The sequence below is a fragment of the Alligator mississippiensis genome, chromosome 9, assembly GCF_030867095.1.
Source record: "Alligator mississippiensis isolate rAllMis1 chromosome 9, rAllMis1, whole genome shotgun sequence".
Lineage (NCBI taxonomy): Eukaryota > Metazoa > Chordata > Crocodylia > Alligatoridae > Alligator > Alligator mississippiensis.
Window position 1 is genome coordinate 36,419,607 of NC_081832.1, and position 13,245 is coordinate 36,432,851.

The 13,245-nt window shown below is 48.3% G+C and overlaps 1 protein-coding gene across 12 annotated transcripts in view; it reads left to right on the forward strand.

The window, feature by feature from the left end:
* The window catches only part of NDRG3 (NDRG family member 3), a 104,065-nt gene that overhangs the window by 66,137 nt on the left and 24,683 nt on the right, over nt 1-13,245 (forward strand). For all 12 annotated transcript variants that reach the window (XM_019485593.2, XM_006266043.4, XM_059733298.1 and 9 more), the window contains 5 exons: nt 74-136; nt 1,092-1,152; nt 4,459-4,545; nt 5,095-5,151; nt 13,067-13,170. In XM_019485593.2, coding sequence (XP_019341138.1) covers nt 74-136; nt 1,092-1,152; nt 4,459-4,545; nt 5,095-5,151; nt 13,067-13,170 — 372 coding nt within the window. The remainder of the gene's footprint in view (nt 1-73; nt 137-1,091; nt 1,153-4,458; nt 4,546-5,094; nt 5,152-13,066; nt 13,171-13,245) is intronic.

The following is a 13,245-nucleotide window of genomic DNA, read 5'->3' on the forward strand; positions in this document are numbered from 1 at the left end:
ACTTCGTAGATTCTAATTTAAGATCTGATCACATATTTTGAGATTCTCTGACTCTTTCTCTCTTGGGTTTTAGATACCAGTACTCTAGCATGGATGAGCTGGCTGAAATGCTACCTGCTGTTCTAACACACCTGAGGTAAGTCTACAGTGGAACTCAGAATTACTTGTTTGGTTACTGCATGTGCATCTATGGAGGATCTGCTGCAACCAGTGGTTGCCCTAAAGAGGCTTGTCCAGCTCATAGCTCACATAGCCTTAGCTGGGGTATACTTCTTTTGGAAAACATGTTCTACTGGCAGTTGCAGTTGGTGTACCATAGCAAGGTAAAAGGGGAAATGAACTGTGACCAATCTGAGGAGTGGGGCTAGAGGAGGGTGGCTAACCTGCACCATAGGTGCCAAAAGTGGCACAGGCAGCCTGTGTGTGTGTGTGGCATTTCACGGATTGGGGAGGGAACAGGAAGCACAGTGGTATATAGGGTGGGGAGCAGAAAGCAAAGCAACAGATGAGGCTAGGAGCACTGGACAGGGAGCAGGAAGCAGAGCAGCAAATTGGTTGGGGAACAGAAATCAAAGTAGCAGATTGGACAGGGGAAAGGGATCAGGAGGTACAGGGCCAATTTGTGGCTTGTCTGCCAAAAAGTTTGGCCTCTAGTGGACTAGAGCAGCGTTTCTCAACCTGTGGGTCCACAACCCAAAAGTGGGTTGCAAAACCATATGAAAGGGTCACAAACAAACTTTAAAAATGAATTAACACACTTTAAAAATGGATTCTCCTTTAAAGGAGAAAAACCTGGGAAACTGTGGCTTTTCCCTTGCAGGCTGTCAGAGCTTCAGCCTGCAAGGGGCCATTAGCGCCGCCCAAACCCCCCCCCCCCCCCCCCCCCCCCCCCCCCCCCCCCCGGAGGCTGGCGCCTGGGTGTGGGGGACAGTGGGTCGGGAATTGAGAGGTACTGGGTCGGGACTGGCCACTGATGTTTACGAACGGGTCCTCGTACAAAAAGTTTGAGAGCCACTGGAATAGAGGACTCACAAGTGCTTGGGATTTGAGCTTAAATTAACCCTGCTGATTCTGAAGCGTCTGTATTTCAGCCTGAAAAGCATCATTGGAATTGGAGTTGGAGCTGGTGCATACATCCTCAGCAGATTTGCAGTAAGTAGCTTTTCAGCTTCTTGTGGTGACTTCTTTGACTTTCCATTCCCCTGTGACCACACGGCCCTTCTGCAAGGCCCAGACAGATGAGCAGAAAGCACAGCATGTCTCCAGATGGCCAAGTGAGAATGACTTCAAGTTCCACAGGGCCTAAACAGAGGTGTTAAACAGCAAGAATTCCTCTGAAGCTTTACTAAATTCAGAGCCTCTCTGGGTAAGCCCCTCTGTATGATAAGCCTTTATCCTTGGCTACTGAAGAAGTCATTTGAGTAAGGAACTGACCACTGGCACTTACAGGAGAAGAAATAAACAGTCACTGTACCTACCTGAAGGCTTGTCTGTTGTCTTCTGGTCACAGTAGTCTGACACTGGCGATGTGTGTTGGACAAAACAATTGACACAGTGATGGGCTTACTACAAACACAGAATAGAAGAAACTGATCCTTAGTTACAGCCTCATTGCTGAATACATATTTTTTAACCAGCTCAGGGAAGGGACTATTCCTCTCAGTTGGAAACCAGTGGAGGTGGTTAGCTTTACCATTATGTTATAAATAAGACTGCTTCTGATTGGCTGAGTATTTGTACCTGTATATAAAATTATTAAATAAAGCTTTAGTAACCCTTGGCTGAACATTTCAGGGTTATGATTAAAAACAAAGGCAAAATGCGAAGTTTACAGAAAAACTCACTTTAAGGCCCTGAACAAAGAAGGCTTTGAAATGTATATCGTCTGCCACTTAGCACCTCTTATGGCCACCTCTCACCCTGTACAGGAGATGGCATGTAGCTACTAGGGGTGCACCGATAAACATTTTGGGGTCCGATACCCGATATTTAAGGAGACATATCAGCTGATACCAGTCCGGTATCTGATACAACTGCCATCAGGTGGTAAGTCCTGTGTGGTGGAAGGTGAGGGAAGGGGCTTAGGGGGGGCAGATCAATGCCCCCCATGGTGAGGGAGGGGGCACAGGCAGGCGCTGGCCAGCTGGGGTCAGGGTGGGTGGGGTGCAGGACAGAGGTGCGGCTTGTGGGGTGGGGGCAGCTCCTGCTACTGCTTGCACCCCAGGGGGGCAGGGGGTCATGTGCCCCTGGCTCTGCATGGAGCAGGGTAGGCTACAGCTGCAGGGTGGAGCTGGAGCCGGCACTGCATGGGGATTTTCTTGCCAGGGCCTGGACTCAGAGTGGGCTCTGGTGGTGCTGGGAGGAGGTGGCAGCGACCCCAAATTTCACCACAGCTCCCAGCCCCTCACTGCCACCCGCCACAGCCCTACCTGAACACCCCGCCTCCACCCAAGTGCTGGGAAAAGCTTGTGCTGCGCTGGGCAGCAGTGTGGGGCTGGGAGCAGATCTGTGGCGAAATTTGGGCTGCCTATAGCCTTCTTCCACCACCGCCAGAGCCCACTCTGAGCCCAGCCCCTGGCAAGAAAAGCCCTGCGCAGCACCAGCTCTGCCCCACAGCTGCAGCTCACCCCTTGCCATGCAGATCCAGGGGCACATGCCTCCCAACTGCGCCTCCTCCTCCTCCCCCCCTCCCCCCCCCGGGGTGCAAGCAGTGACAGGAGCTGCTCCCACCCCACAAGCCACGCTTCTGTCCCACAAACACCCCCTCCCCTGCCCCAGCTGGGCAGCTCCTGCCCCCACCATCACCACGAGGGGTGTTGATCTGCCTTCCATGCCCCTTCTCTCCCCCCCTCCCTTTCTGACTTACCAGCTGGAGGCAACTCTATGCTGCCGGCTTTGCTCCATGCTGCGCTGTGGCTGCACGCAGCACGGGCATTTATCAGCCAAATTATTGGCCCCATTGGGCCAATATTTGATAGAGACAATTTTCTTTATATCGGTACCAGTCTGATATTGAACCAATATATTGGTGTACCTCTAGTTGCTACCCATTTTGAAAACAGCTTCATTGCCAACAACCTATATATGAAACAGAGTCTTGTCCAATGCAAAGGATCACTAGCTGGGGCAGGGATGGAGCACCACTACCCACCACCCTGAGCCGCTGCCTTCCAGGAGCAGGGGCGGGAGGGGGGCAAGGACAGCAGCTCCCCTCTGTGGGCCACACAGGCACCACCTGCCCATCCGGACATGGGGGTGGTTGGGGAGCTTGTACACGGTGGCCACTGCCACCATCCACCACCCTGTGCCGCCACCGAATGCGAGACTCCCACCCCCTACCTGCTCCACCAGAAGTGTACCCAGAAGGGGTACACTCATTAAAAAAGGTTGAAAACCCCTGCCCTATTCCATTCTCATGATAGGCAGCAGTAGTGTTGTGGAATCTTGGCATAAGCCTGTATATTTAATTTAATCTTTGAAGAAAAAATCCAGTTTTTAAATCCTGCAATTCAGATTTTAAAACAATATAAGCAGTTTTGCTGTGGTGAAAGACCAATAGTCCAAGCAGGCTGGGAAAGACATCAGGGACCAGCAGATGGCTACGTTTGCTTCTTGCTGCCAGTGATTTAAATTTTAACTTAATATTGGTCACAGGTATGAGGGGCATGTCTGGCTGCCGTATAAAATGTACTTATTAAATGGTTTTAACATATTGTAGTCTCTTCCAGTCAGAGACGCATATGCTAGCAGAGCAGTGTAGACATTGTGCATGTACTGCCTCCTGTCCCCATGCCTGATTTTAAATCCATTTCACTTCTTCTTCTAACTGTTCTACAGTGAAGACATTCTAGGTCTCTGTTGAGGACTCTGATTACTGATCACGCATTGTGGTGAACATTGCACCCTCTGCTGGAATTCAATATGGAAGACAGCACCTGGGTAGATAGGTATTTGGCTCCCCCCCTGCTGGAATTTACAGGGAATTGCATACCGGGCTTAATTTGTTCGAAAGCCCAGTGCATGCAAACACTGACACAGTGCTCCAAAATAAACAAGTTTAAATGTTATAAACCTGTTTAAGTTAATTAGGATTAAATCCCGTGACATGTACAGGGTCCCCTTCTGCTTTGGGCCTGCAGTCACAGAAAGTGGAATGATGCAATGGCAAGAACTGGGTTTCTCTTCTAGTTTTCTTTCCAGCTTCCAGGCTTGACTTTCAGAAGTTTACCACATTTTTCTGTTTCAGTTTCCCCTCACCTAAATGGGGCAAAGCTACTGCTTAGGTGCTCAGGAATACTGATCATGACCATCCCACACAGGTTTTCAGTTAGTTTTATTTCTTATTTTGTTGCGTCTTCATTTCACAATGAGTTTCCTTGCCTTCAGACCTATTTTTTCTCTCCCTGACTTAAAAATTCGTCGCACACTGCTCAGTATGCACATGCTGTCTCATTTCAGCTGAATCACCCAGACTTGGTGGAAGGGATTGTGCTTATTAATATTGATCCATGTGCAAAAGGCTGGATTGACTGGGCAACAGCGAAGGTGAGACGCTTCTTTCTCTAAGTGTACCCTCCTTGCAGTGCCTGAAGGGGGATGTGTAGAACACAGAGAAAATAGTCCTGGCAGGAAGTTTGTCAGAGTGCAGACTGCAGTCCTTCATGCTGCTACCTTGCAGCCTCCCTGAAGGCTGAGTTTGCTACTGTTCACATGATCAGGCAGGATAGGTTTGGTCACACACAAATGGGAAACCATGGAATACAACAGGAAGCAAGATAGTTATTCAGCAGTCAGCTTTCCTTTGGGTTAGTGCTGTGCTCAAGGTCTTGTGTGGCAGGAGGGATATGCAACATCTTTTTTGACTATGGTATTAGTCTGCAGTTGCAGGGGTTTTTTTAAAGATCTAGCCTTCTCCAGACAGCTATATCCTGTGTATTCCTCTTACATGAACCAAACTCCTCTCAAATTTTTGGGAAATCATTTCCCATCCTTTATAGCTAGTTCTGAATTTTATTATTTCACTGTATTTACTTTTCAAGATTTATGTAGATATTTGTAGTGAAATAGCATGAAATGGTTTTGTTTCCTCTTTAGCTTTCAGGCTGGACAACCAACATAGTGGACATTGCCTTGGCTCACCATTTTGGTCATGTAAGTAATTTTTTACTGCAGAGTTGCCAGTACTAGTGAAATGTATGCTTTGTCCTTTGTACTTATATCGACTCCTCCAAAGAGGGGGTTACCACAGACCAGTCCTAGCTTCTCAACTGGGCAACCCTGCAACCAGGACTTTGTGCCCTTGACATCTATCCACATCCTATCACCTGCCCTCTTTGCTGATTTAGTTCATTCCCTAGATCAGGGAAGGAAATGAAATGAAAATTCCACTCTCTCGTAAACATTCCTAGTGCCTTGCTTGCATCTAAGAAGCAATTACCACATACAGATGCCAGTCTCACAGCTGAAATCTTGTCTGCCTTTAGGAACTTGTTAAGAAGCAGCAGTTCATTGGCCACCAGTGCAAATTTGAGCCTTAAAGACAAAAATCTCATCTCCCATTTTTCTGTGATTCCAGTGCAAAACAAGTCTCCACTGGCTTCTGGCAAAAGCAGAAAAAATATAATGTTCAGTTCTCTCCCTGTTTCTTACTATGAAACCTTTATGTTCTAGGAATTTACCTAAGGAACATCTCTGAATTTGGGTGGAGCTAGGAAGTTTTCTTATTTTAGCCTATAACAGGATCCAGCCCCTTAGGGGTGGCCATGCATCTCCTGCCCTACTCTGGCTCTCTAGGTATTCTCTCCTTTTTCCCCACCTGCCATGCCTTTGTTGGAATAGTTTGATTGCAAAAAGGGAGGTTGTCCCAGAGTCCCAAAGCAAGCCCTCTGTGGCACTGCATCCAGAAGGGCCCCCTCGGACCCCACTATCCCCAATTTAGCCCCTTGGGCTAAGTGGGCCATGGGCCCTCCTGGCCCATCTGTGCCCCAGGGCATCTGTTGCTTTATGAGCTTTGTGACCTCCAGCCACCCCTGTAGTTAAATCCATGCCTTGCAGCTGTTACCACTTAATATTTAGGTGGAGCGCTTTGTTCCCCAGTCAGTGTCCAGTCACTTCAGGCCTCCACACCCTTGTTGAAGCCTTAGCCATCTCAGCCTCCGCTCCTTTCCTCTCACTGGTTCCATTTGGCCTAGTGCACTGTACCTGGCTTTTGGGCTCCAACCCCTGTCTTGCTGTATCGTACTCTGGGCCTCTGACCCTAACTCTGACCTCCTTAGGCACTGGCCCCTAGACATGTCTCTGTCCTTCTCAGGCTCCAGCCCTAGCCTTCTTGGCTTCAGGCCACCTTTCCTCTCCCTACCCATCTTGCCTAGGCTTTGGCCCTCTCAGCCTCTGCCTGCTTTCACCTTGAGCACAGCCCCCAGCAGGGCCCAAAACCTTCTCATGCCCCTTGATCATCACTGTGGTTTGAGCCCCTGTCCCTGGGCAGGTGCAAGCCCTTGTGCTCCCTGCACTGTGATCTCTGACCTCCACTACCAGTCACAAGCCGGCCCACTGGTGAATCAAACAAAAAATGTAAGCAGTCTGGCTATAACTAAAACTCTTAACTCACTGGCTGTATACCAAAACCCCTACCCATTCTGGGTCCTAGTCCTCTGCCAGCCCACATCTCCTTATTTTCTGTTTTTAGGCATAGCACAATTGCAGCCAGTCACCCAGCAACAGCCATCTTGTTGCAGAGCTGTTCCGCCTGCAGGGACAGACATTTTGCTTGGATCAGGCCCTGGGCTTATATAGCTCTCATGCCCTGCCCTTTCCAGTCAGGTGGCCCTCAAGTCACCCACAGGGCTTTACAATTAGGACCTGATGACTAACTCCTGGGAAGCTTGCAACTGCTGCTCTGACTGCTTTAGCAGTTCTAGCTGCCTGTAGCAGGGATCTGCCCAACTTCCTATTGCAGAGCAACTAGCCCTGCAATAGGTACTCATAGCCTCTGGTTTTTCCCCTGGCTGCCTGTTCTTCTGCAGCTAGCTCAACAAGGGCAATGTTTCTCCCACCTGGGAAACCTCCCTGTTGCTGCTTCTCCCCTTAAAGTAACAGGAGCCTCTGGCTCCCTGTTACATAGCCAAATCACTTGGCTTTTCCATCACTTATTTCTTTGGCTTGTTTCTTGGCTTTTCCATCGCTTGTTTCTTTCAGAAATGGAGTGATTGGGGCAAGTTCGGAAAATCAATGTCCTGGTAAATAGAGGTATTCTAAGACACAGTGTTCTGATGGAGGTCCTTGTATCCAGATTTTTTCCTTCTGGTCTTTGGCTTTAGAAAACAATCACTTGATTCCAGGCATGACTACTTTAGCAGCTATTCAGTAAAGGGAAAGTTGCTGTAACATTTCTTTTTTTGGACTAACAAGCTGCTGTAGATAGGAGCGGTAAGTTGAGTTAGGCTTTAAGACCCACAGAAGGCCATAGAAGTTGTTTTGCTAGTGATTAAAGTTGCCCCAAGACCTGACATGTTGTTGGCTTACTAAGGGAGTCTCAGATAATCATATGCTTTGTGCATGCTTGCCCTGGCATTTCTCCAGACAGGAATACTGAGGAGACCAGCAGGTTCCATTGAGTTCAGTGGAAGTATTTGTGTAATCCAGAGGTATTAGGATGATAGTGAAATAACATGAACCAGCTGAGAGGGAGTTTGCCTAAGACCTGCTGTGAGGAGAGGAAGAGCAGCTCAGCAGTGGAACTCCACTGTAAGAAGCCTTTTCTGGGAGGTGGTGGTCTGAAGACCAGAAATTCCAGGTGCCTGATTTGTGGTGTCTGTGCATTTGACTTGTTCTTGTTATGGAGTGACTACTTGACAGGCTTTGTGCTTGTTGCTCTGTGTCAAGTGCTTTTCTTAAACTGGGGCTGGTCTAGCTAATTGAGGGGTGGAGCCAAGTAAAACCAGATTAAGTGGCCTTATAAAAGGCAGCCCCTTGCAAACAGGGGAGCAGCTAATAGAGACTAGGTTTGCCTGGAAGTTCACCATAAGAGCAGAGCTGGCTTATGGGAAAATGGTGCCCTGGGTGAACTTCCCCCTACCCCCCTCATTAACGTGCCCCTCCCCCCCCCAGTCACCAGCACTGCTGCCCTGCCACAAAGGAACTCTGTCCAACCAGCCAGGGAGCTGGGCTTGACATCTGCCTGTGGCAGGAACCACCAGCTGCAGCCCCATGGAACCAAAGTGGAGGGAGCGGGAGCCTGCAATGAGTAGCTGGCGAATGCTGGCACAGGGCTTCTGGCGCTGTGCATCTACCACAGGACTCATCCGGGGCCTGACATGCAGCTGGCTGTGTGCAGGCAAGACTCAGCCTGAGCCCTCCCCTGCTAACCTCTACAGGCTGCTGGCTCCAGCCCAGGACTTTTTGCATGCTCTGCCTTGCCCCACCCTGCCCCCCTGGGTGGGGGCAGGTACTGCTGCTGCCCCCACAGAATCATGGGCATCCCACTGTGCTCTACCATGGCTCCCTCCACCTACCCCAGTGTTGCGTGAGGCCCTGAGCAACATCCCAGACCCACACTCTTACCTGCGGTTCATGGCCCCCATATGTGTCTGTGTGTGTGGTGCCCCTTTGCCCTCCTTGGGCAGTTGCCCAACATTGCCCACACCTAAGGCCAGCTCTGCATAGGAGGGTCTCAGGGGACAGGGGGCTGTGTGTGGGTATGCACTGCATGTGCACAGATTTTATTGTTTCTTTGTTTTCTTTCTACAGCATAGGTGTGCTCTAGGGCAGCAGTTCTCAACTGGGGGTCTGTGGCCCCCTGGGGGGCTGTGAACAGGTTTCAAGGGGGTCAGCCCAGTCTGGCGTGGCACAGGGAGGAGCCGCCTCATACCCCTGGGGCTGAGGCGAGTCCTGAGGAAGGGGCAAGGGTGGGCCTGGGTCCACCCAACCTAGGCCCACAGTCTCCATCTTGCAGGCAGCGCTGTGGGTGAGGCTCCATGCTGCTGCTGCTCAGGTGATTGGGGCCCCAGGGCTCCCTGCCACCGAGCCCCACCCGCTGCACCTGGGCTCTGTGTATGGGCTTGGGGAGTATGGCAGTTGTTTTGACACAGATGGGCCATGGAGTTTTTAAAGCATTCTAGGAGGAGCCTCAGGAAGAAAAAGGTTGAGAACCCCTGCTCTAGGGAGCATAAAAGGCATAAATAGAGATGGGATCAGCAGTTGTTACTTGCACAGGATGTACTGTGTTTGTGTTCCTCCCAGGGAGTCTAGAAACATTTCATTTGCACTGAGAGTAAGTTGGTGTCCCGTCTTTGAGGAAAAGACTGAAGAGCTGGAAACACAGCTGTCTATGCTGCATACTGTCAGGGAAAATGAAGAATTCTTGGATAGAAATCATGAGAAGCTGGCAAAGGAGAGGCCAAAGAGAAAAGAAGAGAAGTATCAGCATGTGCCTGCCAGAAGGTGAGGTCCCCTGAATTCAAAAGGAACAGATTGAAGTTAACCACTTTCAGGCACTCTGCAGTATTGCAGCTGGAAAAAAGCAGAAGTGAAGACACTGGCAGGCAAAGATTAGAGGGCCCAGCAGTCTAAAAGGAAAGAAATGCAGGGACCCAGGGATGGGAGGGCTCCAAGACCACTTCACCAAGAAGGAAGAAGAGAGGGGTGGTTTTTGGTGACTCCTTTCTGCAGAGGACATAATTACCAATTTGTCACCCAGATTTTGGGTCCCAGGTATGCTCTTTGCCTGGAGTCCATATTCAAGATGTCACAGAAAAATTTGCCAGGAATTGTCTATCCCTCTTTTCTGCTTCCCTGGACACTGAGCAGGAAGATTAAGTAGCTTGGAACACAAATGGTATATTCTCATCAGTCCTCCCAGTTCAAAGTAAGGGCCCAGGCAGGCACCATCACATCAGGAAAGTAAACATGTGGCTGAGACAGTGTTGGCAACATAAAAGCTTTGGATCCTTTGACAATGGGCAAATGTTCCGGGGAAGAAGACAGCTACCAAGAGATGGGTACTAATCAGCCCAGAACTGGAAAATGCGTCTTTGGGCATCATATCGCCAATCTAGTAAGAAGGGCTTTAACTAGATTCCATGGGGGATAGTGAAAAAATCCCTCCAGCAGCAAAGCAAAAAATCCAGAGAAGAGAGGACCAGAAAAGCTGAGCTCAGGGGAAGGGCCACAGAGCCACTAGACAGCAGTAAGAAATGCAAAAGAGAAACAAGTAGGTCAAAATACAAAAAATGCCCAATATATATGTGCAAATGTGAGAAGTATGGGAAACAAACAAGATGAGCTGGAAAGTCACAGCCTGTGAAAAGAACTATGACCTGATTGGTATAACAGAGATTTTGTTGGACAATTATTATGACTGAAAGTTCAACATTAAAAGGTACACTCTGATTTGGAAGGACAGGATTTGGAGAAAAAATGGTGTTGTTATATACCACAAAAATACAAAACACTTATTCCCTAATTCAGGAGGAAGAAGGTAGCATATCAGAATGTATATGGGTGACAATAAAAAAAGAAAGGTATAATGATATAATGGTGGGGGGTTGTTATAAACAACCAAGTCAGGAAGAAGAGGTGGTTGAGGAGCTCTTCAAGGAGGTGACAGTTATCCAAAAGTTGTGCAATGGTATTAATACAGTTTTTCAGATATCTGCTGGAAGAATTATACAGCAAACATAAAATATTGAGCAAGTTCCTGATTCATGTGGAAGATACCTTTCTGATTCAGGAAGTTGAGGGTACAACTAGGGAACCATCTATCTTGAATCTTGTCTTGACTAATAGGGAAGAATTGTTTGGAGGATATAAAGGTGTCATGGATTGTGCCCATTTCTTGGAAAGCTTTGCTTCTGGACTCACAAAGACAACGGCTTATTTAGTCTCTTTCCAGTAGGACGACTTTGAAGCCAGCAGTGGTGTGCTTTCATAAGCGGCAAGGAGCTTGAGACATTTGCTCTTCTTTATCCCTAGCTTTCCCAGAAATTCATAGGACCCCTCTCAGAAATCTTCTTTTCACCTTTGAAGAAGGGGAGAAGGGGCGGGGGCAGAGTGCCAGTGTGCCAAACAGCACCACAGACAGTTTCACTCCAACAACTTTATTGTGCCATTCCAGTTCCCTCTGTCCTTACTTGGACTCCATCCACTCCTTTCTCCCAGGAACAACATTCTCTGCTCTAAGTCAGCAGGGCCTGATAATTTCATCCTAGGGTACTGAAGGAACTAGCAGAAGAGATCTCTGAGCCCTAGGTGATAAAATTTACAAAGTCATGGGAAACAGGTAACGTAGCAGAGGTCTGGGAAGAAAGCCAATATAGTGCTCCTCTTTAAAAAAAGGCAAAAGCGAGGACCTGGAGAATTAAGAGCAGTTAGCCTTGCCTTGATACCTAGGAAGTTACTGAAGCATATCATAAGGAAGTTTACTTGCAAGCATCTGGAGAAGGAAAGGCTGATCACAAGCAGCCAACATGGATTTGCTAAGAAAAAATCATGCCAAACAACCTTGATCATCTTGGTTGAAAAACTAGCTAGGTGGATGAAAGGTAGGCAGCATATGTAGTGTATCACTGTATCTGGATTTACGTATAGCTTTTGACAGTCCCACATGACCTTCTCATAAGCAAATTGGAGAAATGTGGGCTAGAGAAAGCTACCGCATTTATTTGAATACAAGATGAGGGGTTTTTGCCCCCAACTAGCATGGGAGGAAAAGCCCCTCCTCTTATATTTGCATATGAAGTGAAAGAGCTGCAGGCAGCTGCTACAACTGACTGACTGTGAACCCGGCTTGGGGCCAGAGTCAGACCCAAAACCGCCTCCTTTCCCCTCCTCCTTCCCATCAGGGGCAGCTTGGCTCCAGCTTGGCCTGGGGTCTCTCCCGGCACAGAGCATGTGGAAAATTTCATCCCAGGGTACTGAAGGAACTAGCAGAGGAGTTCTTCCCAAGGAGTTGTCCTTCCTCTGCTGAGCCGATCATCAGTGATCATTTGCACTGAGAGTAAGTTGGTGTCCCGTCTTTGAGGAAAAGACTGAAGAGCTGGAAACACAGCTGTCTATGCTGCATACTGTCAGGGAAAATGAAGAATCCTTGGATAGAAATCATGAGAAGCTGGCAAAGGAGAGGCCAAAGAGAAAAGAAGAGAACACTGGTTCATTGCCTGCCTGGCCAGTCAGCAGCACCAACACTGCTGCATGGCCAAGCAAGGGCTGAGTTTCCATGTGTCGTGTTCCAGGATGGAGCAGCCTGAGCAGCATCTGACAATAAAGTTGCTGGGGTGGGGAGAAGCGGTAGAGACTGAGGAGAATGGGGGGGGAGGGGGTAAAGGCTGTGGAGAGCTGGGGTGGTCAGGTACAGGTGAAAGAGGAAGGCTCCAGGGGTCAGAAGTAGGTTGGGGCAGAGGGCAAGGGCACCACCCCCCACCACTAGCCACTGCTTTCTCTGCTGTAGCAGTAGGGGTGGGGATTCAAAACAACCCTCCAATACTTAGATTTTGTACCTGGACAATTATAACACATTTATACATTGTCCATATATGAAATCTAATTACTGGGGGGGGGTCATCTTATATTCAGAGTCATCTTGTATTTAAGTAAATAACGCACTACAAGATGGACCAACAGCTGATTCAATAGCTGCAATCAAGGGATAGTTATAAATGGATCCATGTCAAAATGGCAGGAGGTTTTGAGTGGAGCTCCTAAGAGGTCTGTCCTGGGGCCCATGTTTATTAACAATCTGAATATTGAAATGGAGAGATTCTCGAGTATATTTGTAGGTGACAAGAAACTGGGAAGGAACACGCCGAGCTCAAGCTGAATTCAGAAGAATCCTGACTGATTGGAAAGCAGCGTTAGAGCTAACAAGATGAAGTTCAGTGCTAATCTTTTCAGCGTAACCCAGAATTTAACACGTTGTAGGATCTGTACATTTTGGTTGTTGGGGATGGGATGGTGGGTGAATGATTTATCTGGGATTTGTACACGGTTGCATATTCAACAAAGTTCATTTCCCAGATAGGATTTTTAAATGTTGTTTTGTGCCTTTTTTAACTGTATCCTTTCTCCATAGGAGGAACTGCAGGCAAATCTGGACCTGATTCAGACATACAGACTTCACATTGCACAGGACATTAACCAAGATAACCTTCAGCTATTTCTTAATTCATATAACAGGTACAAAACTCTTATTTTGCCTGTGCGTACAAAGCCAGTTTTACGGTTACTGCACCCCCTGGCTGCACAAGGCAC